The sequence below is a fragment of the Hydra viridissima genome, unplaced genomic scaffold (genome assembly GCF_058129835.1).
Source record: "Hydra viridissima isolate aposymbiotic clone 2 unplaced genomic scaffold, HvirCarnegie_v1 scaffold_15, whole genome shotgun sequence".
Taxonomy (NCBI): Eukaryota; Metazoa; Cnidaria; class Hydrozoa; order Anthoathecata; family Hydridae; genus Hydra; species Hydra viridissima.
In genome coordinates, this window is record NW_028324314.1 from 7,251,176 (window position 1) to 7,271,437 (window position 20,262).

A 20,262-nucleotide genomic window follows, 5' to 3' on the forward strand; every position below is an offset into this window, starting at 1 on the left:
CCATCCCTTGTCCAAAAGATATACAATCATTCCTTGTCCAAAAGATATAGAAACATATTTAAAAAATGTTATAGATTCAAATTTAAAAAATCGTCCAATTCAAAAACAAAATAATTATTATTTCTATTGGAAAAGCTCTAAAAAGCGTTTATAGCATTACATGATTTACACTATATATGATAGAGAGTAAAGATGACTGAGAGTACAGATGATTGAGAGTACAGATGATTGAGAGTACAGATGATTCAGATAATAAAACAAATAAAAGGAACTCACTTGTTTATTATTCCATTTTTCTTGTGTCGTTTCTTGTTTTAAATTGAATGTTTAATTTAACTTTTTAAATCAATCATTCAACTTAATTAAATAATTAATTTAATTTTGTAAATCATTAAATCAATATTTAACTATAAAATTCAAAAAATAAACACTTTATTTAAAAAAAAACAACAATCTGTTACAAAGTGTCACAGCCTTTCTGGAGGTAATTTAAACCTTGATGGAACAAAATAGTTTAAAGGTCGACCTCCTGAACATACTTTACAACTGATATCAGTAGGATTGTTTATGTATGTACATTTAGGACATTCCCAACCACCAAATTCTTAAAAAAATAAAGAAATTTTTTTAAAAAAAAGGAAGCTTTATCTTAATAAATATCAATACAAAATCAAAGAAAAAACCCTTTATATGAATTGTCATCATTATGCATAAACTAGATAAACTTTATGTCATCATTATGTATAAACTACATAACTTTATTCTTCTTACAGCACACAAAAATTCTTACAGAAAAAAACCTCTTAAATGCAAACTTAAACTTGAGCATATAAATAGTCAGGGTTAGCTTCTAAAACAACTGATTATACAGTATAGAAAAATAGATTTCATAAGAAATCTTTAAAAAGAAACTCAAGGGATTATTGCACTTTTTGTATATTAAGTGTAATTTAAAAAAGAAAAGTAACTTCTCTTTAAATAAATTTTAGGTTGCAATGTGTAATGTTAAAATTTGGACATTGCAACTGATCATTTTACAAGTAAATGTTTTTTTTTGGTTATAGGTCAGATCAATTATATTTCAACCAATGACCTGTGGGACACCATCTCTGATTATTCTAATTTTTGGATATCATTATCTACATTATGTAAATAGGTTAAATTTGCAATTTCAGAGTTCCAAGTGCAGCAGTTTAGAAATTATAGCCTTACAAATACTCTCAGGTGGCACACCTCAATTTCAAGAATCGTAAAAATAGACAACTTTAGAGCCTTAAAACTTTTTTCTAAGATTCAACAAGTGACTCATTTTTTTAAAAAATGCGTTATTGGAAACCAGTGCCCCTCCAAACTGCCTCCTGGCCCATGCCAGGGATGTAATATATTTGTAGTTTGTTTTACAAAATTATATATAAATATCTTTTTTTCAAAATTCTTGTATTTTCCCTTAATAATGATAATAATGCCACTAACTGGATACCAGTGCATATCTGTTGTTATTGGATACTTGAAATAATTTCCAGCTTTTTGTAAACAGGTAAGATCAGTTATCTTTCCAGGAAAGGATTTGCCAAAATAATTCACTAATCACCCAATCATTAATATTGATGTCAAAATTGATTGATTTTTCGTGTATTAACACAAATATCTTCCAGCATGTGAAAAATGTCAAAATGTACTGCTCATTGATATATGTAAATGTTATTTGTTGTTAAATAAGCTTTTAAACAGCATGATCGAGGTGAAAAATATGAAATGAGTGAGTTTCTTTGATAACAGGAACATTCTCAAATTGTTTAGTAAATACTTCTTGTGTAATAGCAATTGTTTTGGTTTCAGAAATGTAGAGAAATCTGAAAGAAATTTAACACAAATCATCACTTTTTTTTTTTCCAAAAACGTATTTAGTAAGGTATTGTTCTAACAAATCCTTTTCTATACAAATATCTTTGAAAAAATTTTTTATAGCAAAACATACAAAATTATAATTTTTTAATTGGGATTGACTTATTATAACTAAACATAAAAAATAAACATAAAAAATCATTTTCATCATTTTTGAGTAAAAGTTCATTATGATACAAGACACCAATTATTTGAAAAAAGATCATAACATAAATGTTCATACACTTTGACAATAAAATGCTATTACCTGACATTCTTAAATTTTTCATTAGCAACTAAAAACATGTCACTTTGCATCAAAATTTGATTGCCAATTGGCCTTTGAAGGGATAGGTTATGAATCACATGCACTTTTTCCATGTGCAGTCCCAAAAAAAATGCCAACCTGCGTTTAGTCCATAGTCTTTTTAATGAAAACACAGGTTTTTCAAATTAAACCTAAAATACAATAAGAAAAAGCATACTTATTCAGTTAATGATAATGAAAAAGATTTTTTCAAGGACTGAAAACAGTTTAATTAGAATAGGTAACTGTTAATTAAAAAAATTTAAAAATATTTTGATATAAAATTTAACTTACCTATTTTTACACTTGCTGCTTGCATTGTCAGTGAACTTGTAGATACTTTTCTTTCAGAATATTTTTTATTATTTTCAGAATTTTTAAATAATTTTTTGAGTATTAAAGTTTTCTTGAAATTGGTTGAAATCTAATGATTTGACCCTATAAACAAAGTGCATGCCTTAAACTCATCTTTACAGTTCCCAATAAGAACAAAAACTTATTAAAAGAAATCATCTTTTTGATTGCTCACTTCAGCCTAAGCTACCGTCACAACAATCAGACTATAAATAAAACATTTTTTAACATTTAAATTTAATTGAATGTAAAATAAGCTTGAAAATGGAAGCGATTTTCAAAGAAAAGTAAAAACTATTTTTTTGCTTTCTGTGTAGAAATAACATTTTATTATATGATAATTCATGGTGACTTCAAGAGCTATAATACATAGTGCACATCAAGCACTTTTAAATTTGTAGAGTTTAAAAAATGTTGATGCAATGATTAACAAAATTTATAAGCTATTCAACTAACTGTTAATTTGTGTGAAAGATAAAAAATGTCTAGCATTAATTGAATCTGCCATTGAGTGAGATGAATTGGGACAATTTTAACATCAACATTTTATAAATAGAAAGAATACATGGGCAAACATATTCTGCATTGAGAAACAACTTAAATGCTAATGTTGAAATAAAAAAGGCATCATTACAGATGGGTGTGAGAGCAGGATTGTCTTGTTATTCATGTTCATGCTAGCCCCTACAAAATTGCTCAAGTTTGAGGATTTGATATTTATACTCCAAAACTTATAGCTTCATCTGATAAAGCATCTTTATAGGAATAATCTAAGGAAGATTCTTCTTCCTCCAAATTATCAAGACAAATAATTTCTTCAGGTTCAATATTAACACCTTTTTCTTTGAAGAAGTTTTGTAGAGGATGGGTTTCTTAATGATGTCACTTATTTGACAATCCATGGCAATATATATATAGTATTTTTTGTCCCAATTTAACTTACATAAAATAAAGCTAAAAAAATTATATTAAATTAAAATATTTATTTAAAAACTTATATTACTTAATATCAATTTTATATTTTTTTGAGTTTATGTTATTTGAGAAAACATTTAAAAGTGTGAAAATGTGAATTCAAAATGGAAAGAACTATTTCGTGTAAAATCTTAAACTTATCAAAAATATATTGCATTTCTTTTAAGTAAACTAAAAGTCAAAAATGGATTGAAAACTAACAGGCTGCTTATGTTTACCTAGTGACCCCAACTTATCAGGTTCATGATCTGTTTGAATAGATTTTTCCATTGTCCTTGCAACTTTTGAAGTCAAATATAAAAAAATAACTGTTCCTGAATGTTGCACTCCGCACATGGATAACAACTCATGATCTTTTACAACTTTATTATTTATTATCCAACGTTGACAGGAATAAGGAAATTGATACTTTTTAGATATCTGAAAACAAAAGTGTAAAACAAGAATATAAAACAAAAGTAATTTAAACTTTTAAAGAAAGATAGTTAAGGTAATTTAGGACTGACAAAAATTTTGTATGAAACAGAGTTGAAAAAGTTCTAAGACATACTTACTTCTTAAAAAGCTTCACCAATAAAAAAAAAATCAACTTTTTTGAAATTCTTACTGCATTTTTTAGAAAAAAATTTAAAATATTTACTAACTTTCAAAAAGCCAGATTTTTCATAAACCAAAATATTTTTTTTTTTAAAAAAGTCATGCTTTTTTGAAGTTTCATATTTCAGAACAGTCTTTCTTTGAAAAAAGTTTTTTTGAAGCTTTGTTTTTCAAAAAGATCAACTTTTTTAAAAGTCTAATTGTCATTGTTTTAAAAAGTTTGAATTTCTATAGCTTTGTCATTAGAAAATCACATTTTAAAAAATCTTTTGAACTTTTTACTAAAAAATATTTTTTTATTCATTCTTTCTCACAATTTGTATTTAATTTTGTCATGTTTTAATCCAAGTATAATTTTCTTTAAATTTTCAATAACGAAACTAAATCAACATTTGCCAACAAATTATTTTTAAAAACAAGAATCATATCAAGCATTTTATAAGATAAATACTTTGTAAGTGAACATTTGAAACCTTTGAGTTTTTTTCTTTCTAATTAGCATTCATTTCATTAACATTCATTTCTAATTAGCATTCATTTCAATAATATTCTAATTAGCATTCATTTCATTAACATTCATTTCTAATTAGCATTCATTTCATAAATACTCATTTCTAATTAGCATTCATTTCATTAATATTCATTTCTAATTAGCATTCATTTCATTAATATTCTAATTAGCATTCATTTCATTAATATTCATTTCTAATTAGCATTCATTTCATTAAATATTCATTTCTAATTAGCAGATAATAAAACAGTTACAAGTTAATTGAATAAAAAAAAAGTAATTTTTCAATGACAAAACTGTAAAAAGTCAAACTTTTACAAAAGATAAAAAATGGACTTGTAAAAAAAGTTGCACTTTGTGAAGCTTTGAAAAAATTTAACTTTTTTAAAAAATATAGCTGGTAGAAAAGTTTTGACTTTTTGAAAGGCAGAGCTTTAAAAAAGGTTAATTTTTTTTTTTAAAAGTGATAGTTTGATAGAAAAAGTCAGACTTTTGGAAAGTCAAAACTACAAAAACTTCAACTTTTTCTATAAAATCCAAAATGTAACTTTTTCAAAAGTTACATTTGTAAAAATGGCATAGATAGTATTTTAAACTGCAAAGTAGTTTTTACTGTTCCAAATTTGAAACATGCATTATCATAATCTTAAAAAGGAGTTTGAATTTTATTTAAAAAATCTGTTTGGTGCATTTCAGTTTCAATTGCTTGTTAACAAAAATATTTTCTGAGTTTGAAATTGATTTTTAATTCATATTGCTATTTTTGCTATTATTGCTAATAAATACTTTGCTAATGAAAATAAGATAAAAAATATGCAGATAAAAGTTTCTGCACAGGGTTTAAGCAGAATCTAATCTATCCTAGTATATCATAGTGAATATATAGCATAGTATGTTACTTAGCTTTTTGTTCAAATAAAAAATTTTTTATTTTTAAGTCTAATATAGAACAAGTTTTTTTTATTCCTTTTTATGTTGCTCTAATTCTTGGCATTACAATATAACTGTATAATACAACCTATAACTGTAAAAATTCTGCAACACCAGCTTTTATATTTAGATTATGAACACTAGCTTTTATATTTAGATTGTGAACACTTAGCTTTTACAATTAGAACTGGGAATTAGGCTGAGAACACTTTTCAAACAATACTTACATTTATTACAACCTAAAACTACATAAATGACAAACAAATCATATTTTTTAACATTTAAAAAAATTCACCTTACATTTCAGCATACTAACAGTAGTAATAAAAGGGTTGATAGGTATAATTAACACTGGCTCAACTTGATTTAATGAATCTCTATCTGCAACTTGAACATGTATACAAAAATCATTGCATGGGTATTTTTCATATAACACATGTACAGATAATTTTGAGCCTTTTTCTGCTAACTTTTCTACAAGATCTTTGGCCTCCTCTACTTTTCCAAGTTCAACAGCTTTTCTAATTAGTTCACAAATTGTTTCTATAAATAAATCAGTGTTGAAAAAAATATTTTAACATTTTAAAAAATTGTAACAAGGATTAAGCAAGGATTCAGGTATCATCAGTTTTACAAAATCCCTTAAAGTTAAATTTTAAAATTGTATCTATTATAAACTTTAAAATTGTATTTATTATAAATTTTAAAATTGTATTTATTATAAACTTTAAAACTGTATTTATTATAAACTTTAAAATTGTATTTTTAAGGAGTTTTATAAAACTGATGATCCCAGAATTAGATAAACTTGGTCAATTATTTGTTTTCATACAAATAAATTTAATTATCTATTCTATGTAATACTTTAAGAAAATTCAAGTTATATTTAGACAATTTTAAAATATCTCGGTGAGTTGTTGGAAGGCTTGTTTAAAATCAAGTACCCAAAACCCCTTCAACCCACTTTTTATTGGAGATTTTTTTAACCAAAAATAATAACGTTAATAATAATAATAATGATGCTCCAAAATCTACTTACTGTAACTAAAAATCTTCTTCTATGTAAATTATCTATTTATATTTTATATTATAAAACCATTCTATTTTGAACAAGTAATTTCAAAATTTGAAGTATTTTGTTACTAAGTCTTTATCAATTTCTACCATAAACTCACACTCAGTCACTGTGCTTTTTAGAAATATGATGAGAACTTGTATACTGCTACGAAAATAGAACTGATGCTGGAATTCAAAATTTGAATATTGGAACCTTGACTTTAAAAGTGCTCAGAAAGATTATTGCTAAAAACCTGACACAAGCTTTTCCTACTAATTCAAATAATAGAGGAAGTCTTTTTAGAACGGGATATAGCATCTTTTGGCAAAAGATGTTAACATCAAAGATCTAGGAAATGATGCTAAATATTAACTCAGCTTTGGATTTGTTAACCATAATTGTAACCTTATTGTAGCCTTATTGTAAAATTATTGTAAAATTATTGTAACTATTATTGTAACAATTAAGAATAAACACCAATAATATAAAAGCATAGAATACCTTTTTTTATTAATAAGAATAAGTAATGAGTGTAATGAAACACAATAAAATGTGATGTGCAGATGCAATGCAAAAAATGACATCTTTAAACAATATCTCTTCAAATATAATCATTCACTAGATCACACGAAAATTTGAGTTGCAAATGTGTATCAGTAATTAAAAAGAAAATTACAAAAATCAGTGCTTTGTCAGTAATTTAGTTTGGAAAATATGTACTTTGTTACATATTTTGAGTGATTTTTTGTAAATTTAAGCCAAATGACTGGTATATTCTAGACAATGATATATATCAACTAGAATTCTAACTTCACAAAAATTCTGTAAGAGAAAGTGAAGCAAGTTTTTAAAATTTTTAATGCCAGTAGCTGCTTTATTTAAATTGACAATAACTAATTTTTGTTTAGCTTTGTTTTTATCATTGTGTCATTTCTAACTGTCAAAACAAACTTGACTGGCAAAACAAACGTGGTTGGCAAAAAATTTGCTTTACTGTTGAAACATGAGTTAGATATCTAGTTTATATGAGACCGTCAGCTTCAAAACCGGCCCTTTGACATTTTTTTCGATTTTGAATGAAGCACGCCTAATGTTTCGTAATGGCTCGCACTATATTGAAAAATTAAAAAAATGATGCAAAACCTGTTCAATCCTATAGTTTTTATTATGTAAAATTCAGCAAATGATGCAAAACCGGCTCTTTTTGTTTGCGCAGCTGCTTCAAAACCAGTTTATTATTTCAGCCAATGGGAAAGCACTTATCATACCACGTGATCACAACAGCTGATATTGAAAATACTTTCGTTTTTAATGCTTTTATCCTCTGGAAATTGCAAATTCTTTGTGATTTGTCTTGTAAGTAATAGAAAAAGTAGAAAATATTTATGAAATATTAATTAACTAAACATTTACAGACTTTTTGCGATGGAAAACGATCGAAAAGTGAAAAAAACAAGCAGACTGCAGTCACGCAAACGCGTGGCAGACCCCGAAAACACAAAATGACCAAGGGAGAAGAAAGCCAGGTATGCATTACTGATGAAGTATTATTTGTAATTATGTTTATTAACTTTTAACTTCTATTTTTCTGCAGGTATTCAAAGAAGAGTCCACCAAAAATCCCTTCATGCAAGCACAAATTGGGTGCTTTCCAATGTCACTGCCTGTCACAGAGTGATGTCATCACTTTCAATGAGCGATTTTATCAAACAAGCAAGAAAATGGACCAGGACAACTTCATTTTGAAGCATTGTTCATCCCTACAGCCGAAACGTGTTTAAGGTGAATCAAATAGGAAAAGAGAATTTACTGTAAAATATTTTGTTACAAAGGCTGTCTCTTCCTCTATAAGAATACCAGTTTGTAGGAGAACATTTTTAGGAATATTAGGCATAAAAAAACATAGACTGCTTGGAGTTATCAGTAGATATCACAAATCTGGTACTTCAGACAAAGAAAGTAGAGTTGGAGACAGGAAAGCAGAGAAGTTTGTTGAGAAAAAAGAGAAAGTAAATAAATTCATAAAATCATTTCAAATTAGTGAAAAGCACTACTGTAGGTCACATTCAAAATGTAGGCAGTACTTACCAGCTGAACTCTCAACTGCTGCAATGTGGAGGATGTATAACAAAAAGTGTGATAGTCAATTAAAAGTTACCAAATGGTTTTTTACTAATATATTCAATACAGAGTATAATGTAGGTTTTGGGACCCCTAGAGTTGACACCTGCTCTGCATGTTCTGAACTTAAAACTAAAATCAAAAATACAAAAGATCTCCAAGCCAGAGAAAAAATAGTTTTAAAATTAAACATCCATTGCCAAAGAGCTGATGCTTATTTTGACAAGCTGAGGGAAGAAAGTGATGACCTTGTTACCCTCTCATTTGATTGTGAGAAGAACCAAGTCTTACCTAAACTATCAGATCAAGCTGCATATTATAGGAGGCAGCTCAACTTTTATAATTTTACAATTGTTAAAGGGAGCTCTCATGAAACACTTAACAAAGAAAATACTGATTCTCACTATTGGATAGAGGGGGAGCAATCTAAGGGATCAAATGAAATTGCATCTGCTCTTTATTTTTCTCTGAATAATTTAAGCATGTCTAGCAACATAAAAAGAGTCAGATTGTGCTGTGATGGATGCCCTGGGCAAAATAAGAATACAGTAATGATTGGTATGATCAGTTATTGGCTCCACAATAAAGCTCATCCTCATATTCAAACAGTGGAACTGGATTTCCCAGTGACAGGTCACTCCTTTATTCCACCAGATAGGGTGTTTGGCACCATTGAAAAGGTCATCAATAAGAAGGAGATCATTGTTAGCCCCAAAGAGTATGTGGAGGTCATTGAAAAACATTCTGCAGTTTTCCACTTAGGAGAAGATTATGAAATTTTTGATTGGAAAAGTTATTTGAAAACAGTTCTAAGAAATAATGTTTCTTGGCATTTCAAAATAGCTAGTTGTAAAAGAATCATTGTGTTAAAAAGACCAAGAATTATTGAGGTGAGAGGTGAACCTTTTTATACAGTAGATGTTAATGCTTTTAAGTCATTGACCAAGAAAGGTAAAAATTTTAATTCAATTAATTTACCAATCATTCATTCACAAATTAAAATTAACCCGAAGAAAATAAAGGATGCAGAAAAGTTATTCAACTCTCATTATGGTGTTGATTGGAGACAAGTTCAAAATATTGAGTTTTACAATAAAATCATACCTAATGAGGAAATAGATGGCATTGACTCTGATCAGGACAGTGAATCAGAAGAAAATAATGAGCTGTGCTGTGGTGAAGATGGATCATCTGATGTTGATGATGTTGATGATGCTGATGTTAGGATTTAGTAATTTAAATTTTGTGAATTTGAAACTATTTTATTGTAAAGAATTTCTTATTATGACATTGACTTGCCTTTTTAATGTGTTTTTTAAGGTGCATATAAAAAAAAGAAAGCTATATAATTTTTGTCTATATAATTATTACATAAGTAAATTTAATCCTTTAAATGTTGTTCACACATGTATTTGTGGCCTATACATGTCTAGCAGAAATTTTATGTACACCATAAATTTATTTATTAACAACATATTGCAAGAACCATAATAAATTTCTCATTAAAAATTTTTTCCGTGTTTTGTTGCTTCTACTATAAAACCCAGGTAGCTAAACTTATATGACATGTGATGCAGGTTTTTCTTCAATTGCAGGCATTTCTTCAATTTTTATGACCACTAATAATTAGTTACGTTATTGCATTTTAATAGAAATTTAATGCATAGCAAAAATTATTTCGAAATATATTTAACTTTTTAAAAAACATTAGCGGGCTATCCTGCTAAAAAAAGGGGGGAGAGAGTTTTCTAAAAATGTCCATAGATGGCGTAAATATACTGAAAAGCGTGTGAAATCGCGGTGGACTTTAAATAACCATGGGTTCCAACAAAATTAATCACAAAACAATTAAAATTTTATTAAAATGTGCAGTGGCTGAATCAAAACCGGCCCTTTTTTGAAAAAAATGCCCTTTAATTAAATATTTCTATTCAATGATTATCACAATTACTGATATTCACATAGAAAACCATTCATTAGTGACTAAACATGAGGTGTATATGTTTTTTTTAATTTTTTTATTTGCACAAAAAAAAAAGTGTATCCTGTAAAATTTGCTTTAGTGCAAAGGGCCGGTTTTGAAGCTGACGGTCTCATATATATACCATTGATTCTAGGTAATGGTAATTCTAGGTAGGATAATATCATTGACTATAGGTAATGAATATTGTTAACCAATTAGAAACTATTTTATAATTCTATTTAATTGTACATGATAAGAAATCTTTCTAAATTATCCTGCTATTAGTTATCTCCACATATAAAAAATAATTGTAAAATAAATACAAAAATTACCCTCTTCATTTAAGCCTTTCTTTTCTGAATCTATAACTATTTCTCTAGGAATGGGATTGATCTTTTGAGTGGTATCATATAAATTATTGCTCAAAAGCTCCTCATCTGATTGTTTTTCACTTTTATTTAAGGAGTTAAAATTCAGTGCATCATAAGTATAATTTGGAATTGGAATTTTAGCTTTTGTCCCAAATGCTTTTGTTTCTAAAACAGTATATCAATTAACAACTCTTAAACGCAATTAAACTTTTAAAAAGACTTCTGTAAAATATGAGGTTCTAAACTTATAAAGTGAAAAGGTAAAAATAAAGTCATAAAGGAATTAAGTAAAACAGATCATCAGACAAATGTAAGATCATTTTGAAAAAAAAAAAGATGATTAATTCAGGAAATACAAATGAAACAAATAAACAAAAAAAATGAAACAAAATGAGTAAAGATAAATACCACTATGTTTAAGTAGAGTGGCAACGTTTTCCAAAAATGTCTTTACAACATCAGCATCTATTTTACTATACACTTTCAAACTGTAAGATCCAGAAGCAGTCTGAAAATGAAACTGCTCCAAGGATGGTTGGTCATAGCAAAGAAAGTCAGAAAAGTTGATTGTTCTGATTAGACTTTGATCCTTTAAAAATAATTTAATGAATTCATATATCTCAGTTGGTCATGAAGGGAGGAGGACTGGATGCCTCCTCTAAAAATAAATTTAAAAAAGTAGTAATACCAAAATTTTTTCTTATCATAAAATATTTCATGTTAAATTACTATGTTAAATGTAATTATAATATGTGCTTTTCAATCTAATACAAAATATAATATAAAAACGGTTGTATTTCATTTACATTCACACATAAAAAAATAAATTTTTTAAAAATTGTGGATCATATTGATTAAATCCTAGGCGCACCACTGATCAATCGAATTTTCAATTTTCTAACATACCTGAGCACTCATAACAGAGAGTGTCATAGAGTTCATAGAGTTCATAAGTGTAATATTACAAGGAGCATCACAAAAGTATTCCCATTTTGCTGTTTCATTTAAAATGGCTGGGCTTCCAATAACATACTGTTTTCTCTCCATCTTAAGGATTTAAAACTAAAATTATAAAAAATGTAAAGGCATGTTAACTAGATACATATTGTACAGTTCAGAATGCAGGATAATCAATCCAGAATTATGAACTTATTTTAAATTAAAAGTTTTTTCAGTTTTTTCAAAAAGGCATTTCAATTTTAGTAAATCAACTCTTTATTATAAAAAAATTTTTTGCAAATACTTTCACCATCAACAAAAATTTTAATTTATAAATTTAGGCCAAACAAAATAGCTACTAATAAACTCCTTACAGTTTTTGAGACGCATTTAAATTTTTGCTAATTTATGCTGATTTAGCTTCTTTTTTTTTATTTATCAGCTCCTAAATTAAATGGCAATATTGAATAAACCAAATGATGTATCAACCCAAACTTTGGTATCTAGACAGTCTTTCGCACAAGGAATTCTCAAATATTACTCTTGAAATGTCTGTAGAACAACATTAATTTATCTAAATGTGTTTGGGTGTGTGTGTATATATATATATATATATATATATATATATATATATATATATATATATATATATATATATATATATATATATATATATATATATATATATATATAAGAAATAATTTAGATATCAGTATATCATTTGATTTATAGAATATAACAATAAGATGAAGCGTACATTGTACTTTGTACCAGTGGTAACTTTGCAGCTCATCCTGCATAGCAAACTGGAAGTTCTCTGTACACTGTTGTAAAAAATGACCAAAAACTACAGGGTGAAACTACAATGTTTCCTGACTCCAAAAATGTAAAATTTGAAATCTAACTATTTCGTCCAAGAAAATAATTTTGATTTTTAGTTTTTAGTACTTTGCACAATAGGGCAAAATGACAGCTTTTCAAATTTTTCATTTTTACAGCATTCAAAAACTCTCCAAAATTAGCATTTACTACTCTAAAACATAACAGTCTATATAGCAAGTATAATTTGTATTTATTTTAACTCAGAAGATAAAATTTTACCTACAATTTCATGGTTGAACTATATTATAAACATTTTGTTGCATCAAAATTGTAAATAAGCTAAAAATTCCGGGAATAGGCAGTGAACATGTTTGTTTTAAGTTTTGCATCAAAATTGTAAACAAGCTAAAAATTCCGGGAATTGGCAGTGAACATGTTTATTTAAAGTGTTTCACTTATCAGTTGTGTGAGAAAAATTTCAAAATGCCAAATTTTTCAAAAAATCATGAAGATTGTCGGAAATCTGTCTGTGTCTTGTGTCTGAAGAAGCGCTCTCGAGAGTTGACACAGTTCCTTGTTGAAAAGATCCTCAAGCATTACCATACAAGTCTTGATTTGACTGATACCAGAGTGCCAAGAGGCATTTGTGACTCATGTCGAACAATTCTTCGGAGAAAAGATGAAGGAAAAGATGTTAACCTGCCACCTTTGTTTCCTTTCTCATCTATAAAAGTTAGACCACCAACAAGAGATCAAGGTTGCAACTGTCTTATTTGTCAAGTTGGACATTTGAAGTTGAATGAGAAGAGCCCAGTGGACTATTCTAAACCTGTGGAAGATTGTACCCCTCAAAGATGTGGTGATTGTTTGAGTCTAGTTGGAAGAGGTCTGCCACATCAGTGCACTCCATTCACTTTTAGAGAGAATCTCAAGCAGCTAGCTACAGCTGATCCACTCGCTGCAGAGCAAATAGCTACTCAAGTCATCTCTACTAAACCTTCCACACCTGGTGGTACTGCCAAAATATCGCATCCTAAAGGCGGCCCACCACTTAGAGTTAAAACAGGTGATACTTTTATATATACATATAAAGATGGCAGGTTCAGAGGGAATACCTTTAATTTTAAAACTTAAAATTACAAAAAGTGTTAATATAATTTCATTTTTAGGAAGCTCAAGTGCAAGAGCTCTTTTTCCTGAACCCAGCATCAAAACTGAAGATCTTGTACAAGTTCAGCTAAACACAGGACTGTCCAACCTTGGCATGAAGAAATTGGCATCAACCATCAACAGAGTCAGTGACACCAAGATTGTGGAGACTAGTTTTCTAGCTAAGCTTGAAGCCATTGGCAAACAGTTGTCTGAGTTTTTTACTCAAACCAGCATCCAAGTTTTATCAGAGAGTAACTCCACTGACTTTGTGGTTGTGCATTGCAAGGATCTTGCCAAGCTTTTGAATGAAGTCCTGCTTTCTCGAAGAGTTTTCCAGAATCATATTGTCAAGTTGGGAATTGATGGAGGTGGAGGATTTCTGAAAGTTTCTCTTGGCATCATGGAGTTGGATTCTCACTGTGATTCAAGGTCACCACCACGGAAAAAACTTTTAACTCAGAGGACTGCCAAAGTCAGTAGTGTAAAGCGTCAAATGCTTGTGGCTTTATCAGAAGGACTACCAGAAAACTTTGAAAATGTGAGGCAGATCTTGTCTTTAATCAAGTTAGACAAAGTCAACTTTGTTGTCTCATGCGACATGAAACTTGCCAACATCCTTTGTGGCCTTCAGAGCCATGCAAGTACTCACCCTTGCTCTTGGTGCAACACAGAATCAAAGCATCTTTTTCAATCAGGATCTTTGAGGACACTAGGCTCACTTGTTGCCTGTTATCAAGAGTTTGCTAAGTCTGGTGGTGATATCAAAAAGGCAAGATCTTTTGGCAATCTAGTGCATGAGCCTTTGCTATCTGGTTCTGAAAACAAACTCATCTTGGAGCTCATACCACCAATGGAACTCCATCTTCTCCTTGGTGTGGTCAATCACATAAACAAAGCCATGACAGAAGTTTGGCCCAATGTTGTCAAGTGGCCCTCAGCTCTCCACATTCAACAAGAACCATACCATGGTGGGCAGTTTGCAGGGAATGCCTGTCACAAGCTTCTCAGCAATCTTGACCTCCTTCAAAGAATTGCAGAGACTGAGTCTGCTTTTCAAGTCTTTGGAATCATTGATGCCCTTCGAAAGTTTACGTCTGTGGTGACAGCATGTTTTGGTATGGTTCTGGAGGATGACTTTTCTGAAAAAATTGATCGCTTCAGAGACTCATATTTGGCAATCATGAACATCAGTGTGACTCCAAAAGTTCATGCTGTTTTCTTGCATGTGAAGCAATTCATTGAGATCAAAAGTGCTCCCTTGGGGATCTTTAGTGAGCAGGCAACAGAATCAATGCATCATAATTTCAGCTCACATTGGCAGAGATACAAAAGAGACCGCAATCATCCTGAGTATGCAAAGAGGCTTCTTTCATGTGTTGTGGACTACAACAGCAAGCATTTGTGAAGAATCAAATATTGAGAAGAATTTATTTTATGTACCATTTGCTCTTTATGTGTTTAGAATCAAGAGGTTGTTTTTGTGTTTTGGCTTAGAATAACTAAAAGAATTATTTAAGAAAGTGTTTATTATTTCCATCTTGTTAATGAAAAACTATATCAGTTGTGTCAGAATAAACTATTATTCAAGTGAATTTTAGACAGTTATGTTTTGGAGTAATAAATGCTTATTTTGAAGAGTTTTTGAATGCTGTAAAAATGCAAAATTTGAAAAGCTGTCATTTCGCCCTATTGTGCAAAGTACTAAAAACTAAAAATCAAAATTATTTTCTCGGACGAAATAGATAGATTTCAAATTTTACATTTTTGGAGTCAGGAAACATTGTAGTTTCACCCTGTCAAAGCAGTTTTCTCGGGTCAGCTCAAAGTAGTTTTTGGTCATTTTTTACAACAGTGTGTAAAGTCACTAAATTCATTTTTTGATTAATCAGTGTTGTTCTATCTGTATACTGCCATTTGTTAAGTGCTATTTCTTCATTGGTATTTTAAAACTTTGTTGTTAAGAATTCTTTACCATCCCTGCTGAAAATCATCAACATTTATATTTGTGTTCAGATTTTGGTCAAATTTACTGTTCAGTTTTTGGTCAAATTTACTGTTCGGTAATTGAGATGTGGCAATGATCTAAGTTCATTTCAAAATGTTGATGTGTTTAAAAGATGTTGCCTTCTTGTTAAACTAGTCAAAATTATATTCTAATCCAACAAAATACCATTATTTAAAACTTATTTTAATATCCTAAAAAATATCAATATTGCTCAACTTATAAAAAAACACTTAACAAATGAAGTGTTTATTTGTTTAGATGTATGATAAATTATGACTTCCTGTTATAAAGGTACATTAAACTGAGTTACTCTTCAGATGTTCTGATAGCCAAAAAATAAAACTATTGGCATTTTTTGTTTTATTATATAAAACATACAAGAAAATAAGTTTTAAGTAAAAGACTGTATTTAGAAGAGATTTAAAATACAGCAGATTTTTATGCTTTAAAAATGTTTGATACCTTAATTTTGTGTTGTAAATAGAAAAAAAAATTTTTTTAGGTGACATCACCATTTTGATCTTAAAAAATGCCTTAAATTTTAAGTCTTATTTTGTTTTTATTAATCAATTCATATATGTTGTTTTACAGACATTTAAAGAGTGATATTTGAATTCCTTGTGTGAAAAGTTGAGCAAACTTCAAGTAGTATTACTCAATATTGCTATTTGATGTAAAGGCTGATCCAAAAACTATGCTTCAAAAAATGCATACATTAAAATGTAAATATCTCAAGAACCATAAGGAGTTTGTTTTCAAAATTCCAGGTTTTCCAAAGATTTTCATCATTTTTTCACCTCTTTAACATATGTGAAAACTAGCAAATTCAAAAAAATAGAGTAACATGTGCTTGGTGATTTGACACGTAGTGACTCCAAATTAAGAGTGATAAGTAACTATGTGGTGTCCAGGGAGTTACTTTAAATGAACTCTGGAACTCTTCAAATACTCATTCCATTCTTTTATAAAATGCATGGTGTATACTACACTACTTCTACTTCAGTTATGGCAAATTTTAATCCTAAACTTTTAAAAATCATACAGTTTCAATATTCACATTAAATTTATGAAAATTTTTTACCAACTTGTGTTTCCATTATCTTAGTATTGAAAAATATACCTTTCTTTTTTTCTTTTATTCTACTAAGACAGATGATTCATCTTCATTTACTTCCCTATTGAAAACTTAAGAAGAATAGATTATGTAACACTTTAACCACATTATAAGTTAAACTAAACAAATGTATCAACATTTTTTTTTTTTTTTTGTTACAAAAAAAATTGTCAATTTCTATAAAAGATTAAATTAATATCTTTATTTTCATAAACTTCAATTAAAAGCTCAGCATCAACTTATGAAAAGTTTACATGGTTGTGTAAAACAAGAATTCAAAATATTTTTTTAAAAATGTGCCAAATAATTGCAATCTAAACATATATTATTTAGAATATAAAAAAGTTAAAAAATCTTAACACATATTTTAAAGTGTTGAATATGATAATATAAAACCAATTTAAAAAACAGTGGCAGTAAAGTAAAAGGTCGCAGTAAAATGTTAACTGAAAACTTTTTAGACTTAACTTTTGTTTTTAGAATTAACTTTTCTATTATAATTTTTTAAAAGTCAGAAAATGAAAAGAAATGATACTGCAATTAGGTAAATAGGATAATCTTTATTAAAAATTTTAATAAAAGTAATAGATTAGATTTAAAAAAAAAAAAAAAAAAAATCATCTTCAATCAAATCATTTTCAAACATGTAGCAAATTATTATTTTAAAAACGAATATCAAAAATACTTTTTTAAAAAATAACATATATAGAGAGTTTTTCATCTACTGCATAAATGATATATCCATAAAAAAAAACTATGAAACATAGTAAAAACTCAACTATTGTTTTAAAAATATATTCATCCTTAAAAAAAACAACTACTTCATAGTCTTTCTTTTAATGAATAGTTTTTAGACAGGTTAAAATCCATATTTTGTAAAAAGATTAACAAAAAAAATTAACATAAAAAGAAACAAAGTGAGGTTAACATAGTAAACTCACGTTATCTTTTATCAACTAACAAAATAACAAATTACAGTTTTTTTTTTAATTATAGACTATACATCTGCTTGAATTTTTAACAGCATCCTTTCTTTTCATTAGTAGAATTATCAATAATCACTTTTGGTTGAAGTGAGGGACATTCAATGTGGTTTAATATTGTTGCAGCAGAACTCATAAACTCCTCAAGTCCTTTACCTGTCTTAACAGAGATTTCAAAAACATTTTCTTTAGGTATTTGTTTGGTTTCTGCAAAATTCAATGCATCTTCTTTTTTTACATCAATTTCTGAAGAAGAGCTATCAATCTTGTTCCCAACCAAGAAGAAAGTAGTCTTAGAGTCAATGTAAGGTTTAGCATCATCCATCCATATTCTCAGAGAGTTTAAACTATCTCTTTGTGTTACATCATACATTAGGATAACACCTTTACTCATTCTGTAATAATTGCTAGTCATATACCCTGCCACTTCTAAACCAGCAGTATCCCAGAGGTTAATCTAAAATTATTGTATATTGTTGAAAAGAACTTTTAATACTCAACAGATTATTCTAATATTTATTAAGAAAATAAAAAATATTGAACCTTGGCTGTTTTATCACCATCCTTAATAGCTACCTCTTTAGTAACTTGATCTAACCCTATAGTTGAGTTGAGTTTGTCAACAAATCTACCTTCTTTAAAACGCACAAAGAGTGATGATTTTCCCACATTTATGTTCCCTACTAAAACTACCTTCATCATAAAACTTTAAAATTACTTATTCTAAAAAAGAATATTTTTTATCAGCTAATAGTTAAAATAACAGTGTGTAAAAAAACAAAAACAAAAGTAGATAGATACATTTTGTGTATTCTAATCACAAGATATTTGCTATATATCTATTTATCTGAGAGTTAAGGCTATAAGTATACAAAATATACCAGCCTACTTTTTTTGACCCTTTATTCTTAACTTTTAAATCATGCAATGCCACTAAACTGAAAAATATATTATCTCTTGTAATACATTACAACAATTTAATAAAAGTTATATTGGAAAGATTCTATATTAGGAACCATACTGTACTAATTTAAATAAAGTGTAATTTTCTGCAGAACATAAAAGATATTTTAAATTAGAAATATCTAAAGCAAACTATATTCAAATATTATTGTTATATTAATTTGTGGTATATTAACTTATAAATATGTTTTAACATGAGAAATTCATAATGTACAAGCTAATCAGGCTACCGTACATAGCTAGCCTGGTTAGCTTGTACAAATTTTTAGTATAATTTAAAACCAAAACCTTAACATTTCAATAATACCCTTCTACCTTGCACCAACTATCATCGAATCAACAAATTTAAATTGAAAATAATTCTAGATAACAAATTGTTTAATTTTTTAGTTTGGTTATTCATTGAGTTATAAAATGGTTAAGTTTTTTCCAAGCTTGGCACTTCATTAGTACAGTATGAAATGATGTATTATTTTAGCCACAATAAAAACAAAGAGTTTTTAATTTGGTTATTTACAAACGATATTTAGGAAATTACCTATGTAAAAACGAACGAATCATTTACGCTAAACGGCATTAGCCCCCGTCATTTTCTGCAAAACTTTTGAGTTTAGGTTGTTTTTTCGATTTCGAGTGTGTTTATAAAACTTTTTTATAAATTTATCTTTAATATCTCTGCCAGTCTTATTAAATTGTTATTTTCAGACTTTTCCTGGAATTTTCTTATTTTACATAAACCCATCTTATTTTGCACACTTCCTTCTTCGATTAATGTTGCAATCCCGGGATCCCGGCCTTTTTTATGATCCCGCAATGCCTGGATTGTCTAACATCAATCCCGGGATTCCCTGTAAGATCGAACAAAACAAAGCTTAATGAAAAAATATATAAAAATAACAACAATTTTGCGTTTCAAAATAATTTCTATTTAGTATAAAATTGTAAAAAGTATTGAATTTTCGGTTGTATAATAATATACGATACCAAATAGGATTGATTTAGAGAAAAACAAAAGTGACAATCTTCGCACTGTCATGTTAGTTAGTATATACAAAAATTAAATACGATCTGATTTAAATAATAGATTTGTAAGCAATGAAAAATATTGTTATAATATGCTTGCTTGCGATACCCACGCTTTGTATCATTATATATTACGGTTTATATTTATTTTATAATAACTCGTTATGTAATACAAATTTACTTTGTTTCTA

The 20,262-nt window shown here is 28.2% G+C and overlaps 3 protein-coding genes and 1 pseudogene across 4 annotated transcripts; 1 reads left to right on the forward strand and 3 right to left on the reverse strand.

Moving 5' to 3' along the window:
• Window positions 1-440: 440 nt before the first annotated feature.
• On the reverse strand, window positions 441-17,281 carry LOC149878425 (ranBP-type and C3HC4-type zinc finger-containing protein 1-like). Its single transcript, XM_090072487.1, has 7 exons — window positions 17,109-17,281; window positions 11,977-12,132; window positions 11,479-11,659; window positions 11,032-11,235; window positions 5,854-6,101; window positions 3,739-3,940; window positions 441-604 (listed from the first exon to the last, which is right to left on the reverse strand). Exons 2-7 carry the CDS (start codon window positions 12,115-12,117, stop codon window positions 468-470), a joined length of 1,113 nt encoding a protein of 370 aa, XP_089928613.1. The 5' UTR covers window positions 12,118-12,132; window positions 17,109-17,281; the 3' UTR covers window positions 441-467.
• LOC149878426 (uncharacterized) lies at window positions 1,123-3,722 on the reverse strand (annotated as a pseudogene). Its single transcript, XR_016447512.1, has 3 exons — window positions 2,486-3,722; window positions 2,153-2,343; window positions 1,123-1,853 (listed from the first exon to the last, which is right to left on the reverse strand). The product of XR_016447512.1 is annotated as an uncharacterized LOC149878426 (transcript).
• On the forward strand, window positions 13,048-16,669 carry LOC145181859 (uncharacterized). The gene is made up of 2 exons (XM_080057042.2): window positions 13,048-13,897; window positions 14,001-16,669. The coding sequence occupies exons 1-2, from the start codon at window positions 13,315-13,317 to the stop codon at window positions 15,386-15,388; spliced, it is 1,971 nt and encodes a 656-aa protein (XP_079913168.2). The 5' UTR covers window positions 13,048-13,314; the 3' UTR covers window positions 15,389-16,669.
• Window positions 17,241-18,835, reverse strand: LOC149878427 (uncharacterized). The gene is made up of 2 exons (XM_090072488.1): window positions 18,629-18,835; window positions 17,241-18,542 (listed from the first exon to the last, which is right to left on the reverse strand). Exons 1-2 carry the CDS (start codon window positions 18,785-18,787, stop codon window positions 18,120-18,122), a joined length of 582 nt encoding a protein of 193 aa, XP_089928614.1. The 5' UTR covers window positions 18,788-18,835; the 3' UTR covers window positions 17,241-18,119.
• Window positions 18,836-20,262: the final 1,427 nt, after the last annotated feature.

What these genes read in the sequence shown, in the direction of transcription:
- LOC145181859 (XM_080057042.2), top strand. Translation starts at nt 13,315, where the DNA reads ATGCCAAATTTTTCAAAAAATCATGAAGATTGTCGGAAATCTGTCTGT. An exon ending in ACCACTTAGAGTTAAAACAG is followed by an intron (nt 13,898 to 14,000) that starts GTGATACTTTTA and finishes TTTCATTTTTAG; the next exon opens with GAAGCTCAAGTGCAAGAGCT.
- LOC149878425 (XM_090072487.1), bottom strand. Translation starts at nt 12,117, where the DNA reads ATGGAGAGAAAACAGTATGTTATTGGAAGCCCAGCCATTTTAAATGAA. An exon ending in TCTCTGTTATGAGTGCTCAG is followed by an intron (nt 11,660 to 11,976) that starts GTATGTTAGAAA and finishes TTATTTTTAAAG; the next exon opens with GATCAAAGTCTAATCAGAAC. An exon ending in TTAGTATGCTGAAATGTAAG is followed by an intron (nt 3,941 to 5,853) that starts GTGAATTTTTTT and finishes TTTTGTTTTCAG; the next exon opens with ATATCTAAAAAGTATCAATT.
- LOC149878427 (XM_090072488.1), bottom strand. Translation starts at nt 18,787, where the DNA reads ATGATGAAGGTAGTTTTAGTAGGGAACATAAATGTGGGAAAATCATCA. An exon ending in ATGGTGATAAAACAGCCAAG is followed by an intron (nt 18,543 to 18,628) that starts GTTCAATATTTT and finishes CAATAATTTTAG; the next exon opens with ATTAACCTCTGGGATACTGC.